At 34.0% G+C, this 12,892-nt stretch overlaps 1 protein-coding gene across 2 annotated transcripts in view; it reads right to left on the bottom strand.

Moving 5' to 3' along the window:
- The window catches only part of LOC8264789 (two-component response regulator-like PRR37), a 38,960-nt gene extending 26,295 nt beyond the window's left edge, over positions 1 to 12,665 (bottom strand). The window contains exons 1-2 of one of the 2 annotated variants that reach the window (XM_048376065.1): positions 11,749 to 12,665; positions 11,265 to 11,619 (exon numbers count right to left, since the gene is read on the bottom strand). In XM_048376065.1, coding sequence (XP_048232022.1) covers positions 11,265 to 11,610 — 346 coding nt within the window. In that variant the 5' untranslated portion in view covers positions 11,611 to 11,619; positions 11,749 to 12,665. Of the gene's footprint in view, positions 1 to 11,264; positions 11,626 to 11,748 lie in introns of those variants that run through there. The other variant, XM_015722894.3, reaches the window with a different exon arrangement.
- Between the last annotated feature and the right edge of the window lie 227 nt (positions 12,666 to 12,892).

Below are 12,892 nucleotides of genomic sequence, written 5' to 3'. Positions count from 1 at the left end.
ATTTTTCGATTAATTAAATTCATAAGAAAAATAATCGTAAAAAAGAGAGCATAAGGCATGTATAAAATTGTATCTAGAAAGCACGTTATGTCTTTCAAATTGTAAAAATATTTTTCAATTTCTCAATAGATATGAAAATTGAAGATGGATAAAGAAATAGAAAATTCTTCATCCATAAATAGACCTAACACTCCCCAAATATTTCCCTCTGCCAAAAAGAAGAAACATGTAATTAGAGCATTAAAAAAATTAGAGAAAACAACTGAGGTCTGCATGATTGTTGACAGATTGTAAATAATCAAGTTTCAATTCAAGGAATAAAGCTCGAAAAGATACAAGACTACAAAGCCTCATTGCGAAGAGCAAATAGAATGAGTTGAAGAGCCAAAAGTGTGATATTGAAGTCAACAAGTTAAAAGAATTTGAAGAACCTATGTTGGAGAAAGAAGATCGAGCAAACACAGAGGAAACATAGGAAATAGCAAATTCAATTAATTTCTTATTTATGATAAACTTAGGATCCATTAAATGTTACAACCTGCAATTAATTTCACATGTGGTGACGAACTTGGTGATGCAAAAGATAAGTGAAGTTTAAAATTTTGACTTTGCTGCCATCCAAAAAGATAAAGATACATCTTTTTTAAATTCAATTGTTCATATATTTCGGCACCATAAAACTCAAGGTCCAATCTTCTTCAACAAGAAGAATGATGCGATTAAAGAATTCCAGAGGTCCTAAATTCTAGTAGTATTAGATTAGGTTTGGGGTTATATAATACCCATAGTTATTTTCTTAATATTATATAATATGTTATGATTTTAATTAAGAATATTAATATTTACCCATTTCTTTAGGGTTTGTACTTTTCCTATAGTAGTGTGTTTGGGTTTGTGTTTGTATTGCAGTTCTTTAAGTAGTTCTACATCAGTTTTGATGTTGTAGTTCCTTAGTGGTTCTACCTCATGTGTTATACTAGAATATAAGAAATCCAACATCAATCAACCTAGTGTAATAAGACACTCTCCGAAAGATGTATGAGAATGGCTAATTACGATTAGAGGGAAAGTTTAAAAGTAAGACAGGAAACATCGAATGAATTAGATATAATTGAAAAAAATATACACAAAAGTTTATATTCTTAGTCATTTAGGAAAACTCTAAGAAATTATTATATTTATTGAGTTATACTATTTTATTATTTATATCCATGGTAATGCATCTAGTTCTTTTTTTGACTAGTAATCCAAATCTAGGCCTATTTTCATTTGGTTAAGTCACTAAGCAAAAACTAAAGGTAAAAGAACAAGGACCTACTTTCACAACTTGCTGGAAGCTCAAGCAAGCAATTCCAAGAGATATATTTTTGCATGAATTTTCCAGAAATGATGATTTTTGCAAAAGCCCAAATTTCATATCAATGCACAATATAATTGAGTTGCCAAATTTTTGTTTACGTCTTTACGATAGAAAAGCAATATAAAAGAATATTCCTTCACATAACTTCTATTAGAAATGCATTCAAGAGACATTCCTCACTTAAAAATCAGTAGAAGAAATAAAAACTTGCATGCCTGAGATATTGGTTCCAGTCCTTGCATCTACCACCAATTTCAATCAAGGTTTTTTCTAACATTTTAGTTCCATATCATAACATATACAAAAATGCGAAAAGGATGGACAGGAGAAATTATTAAAAGGATCTTGTTAATTAGTGTTTTTAAGATTGGTTAATTTAGCCTTTGAATAATCTAATATAATTAATGAAAAAGATAATATATAGTAGTAATATAGGGGTCAAATTTATATACAACTAGGATAAAATTAAGTAATGCAATACATGTCTAATTTTAGAAATCTAATTCTATTAAAATTTTCATAATTGGTTATAATACAAAATTTTTAAACTATTAAGTATTGAAAAAAAAAAAACGTAAAGCATCGCAAGAGTGACAAAAAAATTATTTCAAAAAAATAAATTACGACCATTTTTTATTATTGAAAAAAAGAAAAGGAAAATTGCATGATAACTAATATAGGAGTAGTATAGGGATAAAATTTGTATACAACTAGGGTATTAAAAAAATTAGGCAATATAATACATGTCTAATTTTAGAAGTCTAATTCTATTAAGATTTTCATAATTGATTATAATAAAAAAAATTTAAACTATTAAAGTACTAAAAAAGAAAAAAAAAAAACGTAGAGCATTGCCAAAGTGAAATCAAAATTCTTTTCAAATAAATAAATTATGGCCATCTTTTTATTATTGAAAAAGGAAAAGCAAATTACATGATAACTAATGATAATCAATTAATTAATCCATGTGGATACTGAAAAATGAAATATAGAGATTAGTGGATTAGTGGCTCAATTCAAAAGAGAAAATAAGGCTTAAAACCTCCACATGTACACTATACATGAAGTTTTTTTTTTTCTCAAGAAGAAAATAGCTGAAATATTCAATAGTTTCAATTAGTTATTTAGTTTATAGCAATAAAATTACCAAATGCAAAAATGCAATTATAAATTCATAGATTTAGCAATTTACATTCATTAATTGTTATTAGGAGGACAATATTATTTAATTATTTTCATTAAATATTAAGATTAACTCATATTAAAATTAAATAATTTTACTCTAATTCAATAAATATTCATTTTTATACAACTTGATAGTTAATACGAAGTTTAAGGATCAAATTGAATTTTTCTTATAGATTAAATACTTTGACTGGATTGAATTGACTTTCATCAAATTACTGGGCAAATTGGTCAACAAGTTAAAACTTAAACTAATTGCCTATCGACTCCAAATTTAGGAGGCAAATGACACTTTTAGCCTTGATTAGGAGTTTAATATTAAGTAGAACTAATGAGAATTTTAAAAGAACTACAATTACATTTCCATAAACTACTATAATTTAAAGTTAATAAACTTGATCTTTAATAATCATAACATATATAAAAGTGTGAAGAGAAGGGTCAAACAAAATTATTAAAAAGGCCTTATAATTAGTATTGTTAAGATTAGTTGATTTGATCTTTTATTTATTTAATATAATTAATAAAAAAGATAATATATGGTAATAATATAGGGTTAAAATTTATATACAACTAGGATAATAAAAGATTATAAATAATAAAATAAAGTAAAGCTTATTTTAAACAAAAAAGAAAAAATAACAAAAATAACTAGAAAAAAATTAGAAACATTTAGTACCACTGTACTGTTATTAATATTGCCGGAATGAACTTTCTTACCAATGGATATGATATATTTTGCATATCTTTGGTCAATAAATTACTTGGCCGCATGTATTATCATGGTGTTGAATAATTAATATATGGTAGTAGAGATAGAATATTAAGAGACTGTCAATAAAAATAAATTAAAATTTTTTTTATAGAAAACAAAAAAAAAAAAAACATTACGATTTAGATATAATATTGACTTATTTGGTCCTGTATGCATATGAGTTATAGATTTTGGTAATAATTAGTATCTACTTTGGCAAATACTAAGTAAATTTTGCATAAAATTTATTATTGTTATCATCGATTAATATATTATAGCAACTATTAGATAAGTTTTTGCAGGGTATTGGCTATAACATTATTTAAGGATTAATTGTTTATTTGACTATAGTTATGAGAATATAATTAAGCTTAAGTTATGTTGAAATCTATTTTATAATTAAGCTTCAATTATATTTAATTATGTGATCGACAAAATATTAATTTTATAAAAATAGTGATAACTAATTTTATGAAAAATATATATCAAATAACAAAATAAGCCAAAAATAGAGAAAAAAAAAAGATTGAAAGAAAAAGTGATAAGTAAAGTTTAATATACAATAGTTATAAATTAGAGCTTTAATAAAAAAAAGTTTGATAAAAAAAAAAACTCAATTAGAGAGAATCCTATTATATTACCCTTATTAGGAATATTAATTTTCAATACTATTATACTACTTCATTAAATTAATATACTTTTACAATATGTGTAAATCTTCAATTATTAATAATATATTAAATTTATTTATTGCTAGCTATAGAAATAATTAATATAAGTTTTTATAAGTTATAAATTAGTTAATCCGTAGATGAATGTACTATATAATATAAGGATTTTGTCATTAAATTTTAAAATATATATTATTTTATTTTTTTGAGTGATAACAAGTCAAACAGTTAATATTCACTTACAACACCCTAGATAAAAAAAAAAACTAGTTCTATTAAAAAACATCTACAAGTAATATGTCTAATTGGTGACTAGTTTCATGCATTCACCAAAAAAGAAGTGTCAAGTGATGAATAGTCATGATTGTAAAAGATTTCAGAATAGCACAGGTATATAAGAAAGGATTTAAGGCTTAGGAATTTTGAAAGAAAGGCTCTGAAAGTTTAGAAATGCATCTCTCAAAATATTATGAGGATAACCTTCTTGAGGCTTTCTACTAAAAAGAAAATTAGAGAACTAGAGACAAAGAGATAAAAATCATAGGCCATTAATGATGTTCCAAACAGCAAGTTACGACATTACAAATACATAATTGACTGTAAAACATCAATATACATAATATGCTACCATTACCAGAAGCATGCAAGTAATTGAAAGAGAAAATATCAGCCAAACTAGGGTAAATCAAGTACTTAATAAGATGACTTTCCCACAGATATTTAATCACGTAATGTTCTCTTTCCATCAGTTCTCTATTGTACAAAGACTCCAGCAGTTGTGCTTCTGTGGTGTGTTATTGACTTCTATTCTAACTAGGCACATGGTGTTGCCAAGGAAATTTCAGGTATAATACTCCAGAATTCTAGGAGCAATGCTTAGATTTAAAATCCCGCTGTTCTATTTAAAAAGCCATATTTAATCTTTGTTTCATTAAGCAGTTCTTAGTTGCAGCTGCATCAGATACTCGCAACATTCCCTGATGCTGTTAGAAACTATAAGTTATGAATCTAGCAGTGAAAATAAAGTAATCTTCCATAAGTAGTCCATGAGGATATGAAGATAGCACGAGTAGAAATACTAAACAGATTCTTTGGGCTACTCAGGGCAGCTGACACAAGGTATACACCCAAATGCTAAGAATAAACTCCTGGACAGCTCTAAAGGTATATAGAGACAGAGTCAACTTGGTATTTAAATCCTTTAAGCAATATTTGGGTTGGGCACAAGGAAATGTGCATCCCAAGCCTAGTAGAATTAATAATCGAGCCCAACGTTTTAAAAACCGTACCAAAGAGCGAACCGGTCAAAGTGTTATTTGTACTCTACCAATAAGTACAACAGGCGAACAGGCTTAGTCTGTTTTCTCAGTTAAAAACACTTGACTGCATATAGGCAGAAATTTGCAGATGCAGAACATGAGAAACTGATAACATTTATCAATAAAATTAAGGATTGCCAACTTGCATAAATATGCAAGCTACAGAAAACAAGATTCCTAATGAAAAGCAAGAGCAGTGAAATAGGTTATAAACCAATCTCTTCTCTCTTTCCACAGAAGGAATCACATTGTCTATGCTATTACTATTCTCAAAAGTAATGGGCACAACGAAAAATCATGCAATTCTAATGCAAGACAAAAATACTGGTCAAAGGGTTGTGATAACTCCTGACTAAGGAACTATTTGATGATATTTTTGGAGGAATTTACAGAACATTATGTCTTTTCTTCTTTGTGCAAGAGAAGAAAAATAATTCCCAGTGATTACTATGGCAGCATGGAAACTGTTATTGTATATATTTTATTTATAATTTTACATGAGATTATTTTTCATTTGTTTGAGCAACTTATAATTGGTTAGACTTATTCCCATAGGAATGACAAGTTCATCCCTATGAGGGAGGAGGAATGGGGATTCTCATTGATGAGAAAATCCAAAATGATCCGGCATGTTTTTGGGTGAAACCAAACACCAACAACCGGAATCACCGATTCCCACCCAATTTTGTCATGAACCAAATGGCCTCTTTAGATCTATCATTTAAAGTGCCTTTGAGATAGGTAAGCACCCATTTCAAAAACATTCAACCAAAGCTGCTATCAATAAATATAACAGATTAATGCTTTCATGGACAAAAAGAAACTTCATAAACTAGCTCAGATAACCCCCATACTTTTCTAATTGAAGTTAGTTATAACATGTTTTATGGCTTTATATATAAAGGATTTTGACATCCAAGGAAGGGATTTGTTGAAAGAAGAAATGAAGAAAGAGTTGCCTCAGACACTGCACAGAGAAAAGCTGCGGTGATCATCACAGGCCACGAGAAAGGGAGCAACCATCCCCACATGTGGTAAGGCCACTCCAACCTTTCCCAGAAAAGAAAGGGACGTTGGACAGAGATACCAAGGCAACCAAGTAGAATAGGCTACTGTTGTGTATGTACATATAAATACCAACACAATCAATTGTAAAAAGATCAGAATTATAAATAAAACAATCCATCATCTCAATTTTCTACATGGTATCAGAGCAGGTTTAACCTGTACCCATCATCTACCAATTTTTTTTCCAGCCATGTCTCAAAATGACAAATTAACCAACATAACACTTAAAGGCAATTCCAACTATTTCGAATGGTCGAAATCAGCATACATTGCCCTCAGCGGCAAAAGAAAGCTGGGGTTCATCACTGGGACCAAGCCACAGCCGAAGCCAGAAAGGCTGGAGGCCCCAACAGAAGAAGAACTAGACAAAATGGAAGAATGGCAAACGACTGACCATTTGGTCATGTCAATGCTCACAAACACCATGGAGACACAGATCTCCAGACTCTGTATCTTACTAGAGTCTTCAAAATCAATTTGGGATAAAATGCAGAGCCTATATGGCCACCAGCACAATTTCGCGCACATATTTAGACTCAAGCAAGAGTTGTCACAAGTCACACATGGGACTAAAAACTCATCTCAATATGCAACAGAAATACTCACAAAATGGGAAGAGTTGCAAAGTTACCTTCTGCCATCAAACAACCTAGAGGAGCTACAATGACGAGCAGAACAAGATCTCATTTTTACCTACCTGGGAGGTCTGGACTCAAGCTACGAAAGCTTGAGATCACAGATCCTCCTTGGAGGAGAACTCCCCAAAATTGACGCTGTAATCGCAACAATACAGTGCGAGGAGACTCGAAGGAGCACTATGAATCCTGCCCCCGACCTCGCAAATAGCCACGCCTTCACCATCCGTCGAGAATCAGCCCGGCCGAGGGGAGGACCGAGTGCCATCGCACGCTGTGACCACTGCCAAAGGCAGGGTCACTCCCGCGATGGTTGCTGGCACCTCTACCCCCACCTACGGCCATCTCGGGGGTGGGAAGGACCTAGGGGAGTGAAGAAAGGGGGCAAAGGAGAGAAATGGGGTGGCAGCGGTCGAAGAGACCATCGACAAGGGTTATATGTCGAGAGTGAGAGTGGGAGCAGCGGGAGTGTTTTTTTAGGGTTAAGGGAGTCGGGTGTACATACCGGGTCAAATAAACAAACCAGACCCGACTTCATGATCCGACCCGTTCTCACTGCAACCCGACCTGAATCTACGACCCGATCCGGCAGCGAGCAACCCGACCCGACCCACCTATATGCTGCCTCCAATTCTGACCTGACCCGCCCTCATGAATCCGACCCGACAGTCTCCTTACAACTGAACCAATTACTGTCTCAAATCCAAGCTCTGGTTCAGAATCAACAACCCAGTGGGTCAGGTTTGGTATCTAACTCATTTAATTCTGTTCCAATAAAATTAATTCACCGCTCTACTGATTGGATTATTGACTCTGGTGCCTCTGATCACATGACTTGGGATTTAATGAAATTGCAAAATTTCTCTCCCGGAAAAACCCTTCAGCATGTGACAGTCGCTAACGGACACAATATTCCAATCCAAGGAAGCGGCAATACTGCATTACTCAATCAAACTCTCAACAATGTCTTATTTATTCCTGCCTTTAAATCTAATCTTTTATCCGTCGGCCGGATCACTAATGAATTCAACTGCAATGTTATTTTTTCACCTTCGTTTGTTATGTTTCAGGATCGCACTACAGGGACGATGATTGGTGAAGGATATTATGACAATGGTCTATAGTATCTTAAGAACTCCATCAATCAATGTTTTGTGTCTGCAAAAAGGGACAATCAGGGCATGTTAATGCATTTACGTTTTGGACATCCGTCCGACTCTGTCTTGAATACATTATTCTGTTATAATTTAAATTCCAGTCATTGTGAGACTTGCAAATTTTCCAAACACACTCGTCTTCCTTTTCCTCTCTCATCTCGCACTTCTGAAAAACCGTTTGAATTAATTCACTCTGACGTTTGGGGCCCGGCTCCCATCACTGCTTACAATCATTTTAGGTATTTTGTCACCTTTATTGATGATCACACCCGCATGACATGGGTCTATTTATTAAAAGGCAAAAATGAAGTTTTCTCATGTTTTCAAGAATTCTTCCACTTTGTTACAACTCAATACACTGCCAGTATTAAAATTTTCCGATCTGACAATGGTACAGAATATATCAATCATCACTTTAAAAACTTCTTTAAAAAGGAGGGCATTCTTCATCAGACCACATGCATTAATACCCCTGAACAAAACGGGGTCGCTGAAAGGAAAAATCGGCATCTGCTTAATGTCACCCGTACCCTACTCTTTCAAAATAACGTTCCCTCTAGTTTTTGGTCCGATGCTCTCCTCACTGCTACTTATCTTATTAATCGTCTTCCAACTGCTAAACTCCGCAATCTCAGCCCTTTAGAGCTCCTCAAAAGTCGAAAAATTGAGCTAGGACACATTCGTGTTTTTGGCTGTACTGCCTTTGTTCATATTAAGCGCCGTCACAAATTTAACAAAAATTCTGCCAAAACCATCTTTCTAGGCTACTCCATTGGCAAGAAGGGATACAAATGTTATGATCCCCTCACTCACAAAGTCTATATTTCCAGGGATGTCACTTTTTTGGAACACGAACCATATTACAAATCTCATGATAGTTATAGCACTAACCCGCACCATTCTCATGGGCCATCCACATTATTTCCGCATATTTTTTCTTTTTCATATCTCAGCAGTCTCAGTCCGGACCCTCATCCAGAGGGGGAGCCTCCTTCTTCCGTTTTAAGGCCAATCCCTTCAGGGGGAAACACTATTGCTAGAAGTGAGGAAATTACAACTCCACAAGAAGCGATTGCCTTAAGACGCTCCACTCGAACAACTAGCCCGTCTGTCAGGTTAAGGGATTACGTATCCCATAAGGTATCATATCCAATTTGCAACTTCATCTCTTATGATCACATGTCTCATAACTATCGAGCCTATCTAGGGAATCTCATGGCATACAAAGAACCCAACTCATTCTATGAGGCCAACACTAACCCAAAATGGTGTAAGGCTATGGAGGAAGAGCTATCTGCCTTAGAGAAAAATAACACTTGGAAAATTGTCCCCTTACCATCAAATAAAAAACTTGTAGGATGTAAATGGGTTTACAAGATAAAATTCAACTGTGACGGATCAATCGAGCGATATAAAGCTAGATTAGTTGCCAAAGGGTTTACTCAAACCTATGGCGTCGATTATCAGGAAACCTTCGCTCCTGTAGCAAAAATGAACACAGTTCGTATATTATTATCTGTTGCCACTAACTCAGGTTGGAGTCTATTTCAAATGGATGTAAAGAATGCCTTCCTCCAAGGAAATTTAGAAGAAGAAGTTTACATGACTCTTCCTCCAGGTCACAAGTCCACTTCAGACTCATCATTGGTATGTAAGCTAAACAAAGTAATTTATGGTCTAAAGCAGTCTCCAAGAGCATGGTATGCCAAGCTAAGCCTTTTTCTCCTTAATATTAATTTCAATAAATGTACCTCAGATTCCTCAATGTTTGTTAAACACAATCACTTATGCACTATTATTATCTTGGTTTATATTGATGACATCATCATAACCGGGAACAACAATGAAGAAATTGAAAAAGTTAAGAAAATATTAAAAAGGGAATTCGACATCAAGGACCTTGGTCAGCTCTCATACTTTCTTGGAATAGAAATAGCCAAATCACAAAAAGGTCTATTTCTATCTCAAAGAAAGTATGTACTCGACCTCCTAAAAGAAACAGGGAAACTAGGAGCTAAGCCTACGTCCACTCCTATGGAAACTAATGTCAAACTCAACTTAGAAGATGGTAATCCACTAGATAACATAGGGCACTATCAACGGCTAGTAGGGAAGTTAATTTATCTAACTGTTACTAGACCTGATATCTCCTATGTTGTAAGTATGATAAGCTAATTTATGCATGCTCCCCGTACCAGCCACTTGGATGCTGTTGATAGAATCCTTACATACCTCAAAGGCACTCCAGGTCAAGGTATTTGGATGAAAAATAATCACTCTAACACTATAATTGGTTTCTCTGATGCAGATTGGGCAGGAAGCAGCGATAGGAAATCAACAACGGGTTTTTGCACATTTGTAGGAGGCAACCTGGTAACATAGAAAAGTAAAAAGCAAAGTGTAGTGGCAAGGTCAAGTGCAGAGGCAGAATATAGAGCTATGGCTTCCACAGCAAGCGAGCTTACTTGGATCAAACAAGTACTCTTCGACATGAGGATTGATCATAAAGAACCTATGTTGATGTACTGTGATAATCAAGCTGCCCGACATATTGCATCCAATCCAGTATTTCATGAACGTACTAAACACATTGAGGTAGACTGTCACTTCATCAGGGAGAAGGTACAGTCAGGCGAAATAAAAACTCCATTTGTCAGGAGTCATGATCAGTTGGCCGATATATTTACAAAAGCTCTAAATAAGCTTAGTCATCAGACCATTCTCAGCAAGATGGGTTCGATCAACCTCTACGAACCCAACTTGAGGGGGAGTGTTGAAAGAAGAAATGAAGAAAGAGTGGCCTCAGACACTGCACAGGCAGAAAAGCCTGTGTAGCGCAGTTCATCACAGGCCCTGAGAAAGGGAGCAACCATCCCTGTGACAGGGTAAGGCCACTCCAACCTTTCCCAGAAAAGAAAGGGACGTTGGACAGAGATACCAAGGCAACCAAGTAGAATAGGCTACCGTTGTGTATGTACATATAAATACCAACACAATCAATTGTAAAAAGATCAGAATTATAAATAAAACTATCCATCATCTCAATTTTCTATAGGATTCAAGGTTTTAGAAGCATAAAACGCCATAAATTGGTTCAACGCATAAAGATACTTACCTTCATAGCCACAATTTCTAAGCAATGCACCAACAACATGGCGAGTTGAATCATCATTTTCGACCAGCAAAACTTTAAGTGATCGGAGTGGCAGAAACCTTTCCCAGCAAACTAAAGGCCCTTGAGAATGTTGCTGTCTCTTGGTAGACTGAGCATGGCCCTGGACCTGCACTACTTCCACATGTCCATTACTATCATCTTCGACGTCCTCATTGATTCGTGACTCATCTTCCACGGAAAGCTCCTGACCCTCACCCTTGTCCCCATCCCTTGTTTCCTTGTGTTCATCCTGTACATCATGATTTAGTTCTGCTAACCCACTGGTCATGGGACAATTACCATTCATTTGAACTAACTGCATCATGGGTTCATAATTTGAACCCGACCAAATCCAATACAGATAATACAATTAAATTCTAAACTTATACCAAATCTGTTTATTATTACTTAAATTTATTCTATTAGAATTTGGTTAGTCAGATACCTGAAAATATTCGTTCGACTGCCATGCCTAGCTGTAATACGGGACAGTGAAGGCTTTATAATGGCTGTATTTGCACGGAAGGAGGAGAGGATGGCATCGGTGATAACAACAGAATTATTAGGAATGCGGGAAGGCTTATGTATAGCATTGGATTGCGATTTTATGGATTTAATTGTGGAATCTGATGCTACGGGTGTTGTGGCTCTTGTGCTCTCGGAGTGTGGTGTTCTTGTAGCTGATATTTTGTCATTAGCAAGTTTATTTCGTTTTTGCAATTCCAGTGGTGTTAAAAGACATTGTAATTTTGTTGCTGATTCTTTAGCTAGGCTTGGTATGAGACTGGATGGTGAGAGGATTTGGCTTGAGAATGAATCCCCCATGTGGATTCCTTACCTTGCTTTGGCAAATTTGCCTTAGTTCTTGTATGCTCTTTCTAACCTTGTTTTGGTCTGCACTCTTTCTCCTTCCAAGATTTTTCTTTTTTGTTTTGGAAGGTTTTTTTAACAAGACACCCTTAGCATTAGCATTGGTATTCTTTTCGAATGGAAATGATCTTTTCTCAAAAGAAAAATAAGAAAATTTTACTTTCCTATTTTCTTAAAAGACTTCTCTAGAGAACAATTTAAGTTTTCCACAACTAAATAGACCCTTAATATTTAAATAACCAATAATTCATGCTGGAGATTTTTTTTTGGGGCTATCTTCCGAATATACAATTTTACCCCTTAATTCAATGACACTCTCTCTTAACTTCCTGGGCTATCTTCAAATGTACATTTTAACCCTTTGTTGGTACAAAGTCGGATACTATAAAATTCATTTATAACAGATAAAAATAATATTATGAATAAACTCGATATAATATGAATTTTTAAAAATTTCTAAAATATCATTGTCAAGATTAAAGACTTTTTAACCCTTTTGTTCAAATCAATAATAGTGCCATTATTAATTTAAACAGAAAAGACTAAAATAAATTCTTAATGTTTATAAAAGTAATGATTCAAACACAATTAAATTTTAAGATTCAATACCAAAAAAGATTTAGGTACCTGAATGGGTTTTGTTATATATATATAAAAGTACAATTTTAACCAAAATTTTCTCTTTCCTACATGGCTCTTTATCTATCTTTTAAGACATT

This window comes from Ricinus communis, chromosome 6 (genome assembly GCF_019578655.1).
Source record: "Ricinus communis isolate WT05 ecotype wild-type chromosome 6, ASM1957865v1, whole genome shotgun sequence".
Lineage (NCBI taxonomy): Eukaryota > Viridiplantae > Streptophyta > Magnoliopsida > Malpighiales > Euphorbiaceae > Ricinus > Ricinus communis.
Note: the sequence above shows the minus strand (reverse complement) of the source record. Positions and strands in the feature narration are given on the sequence as shown.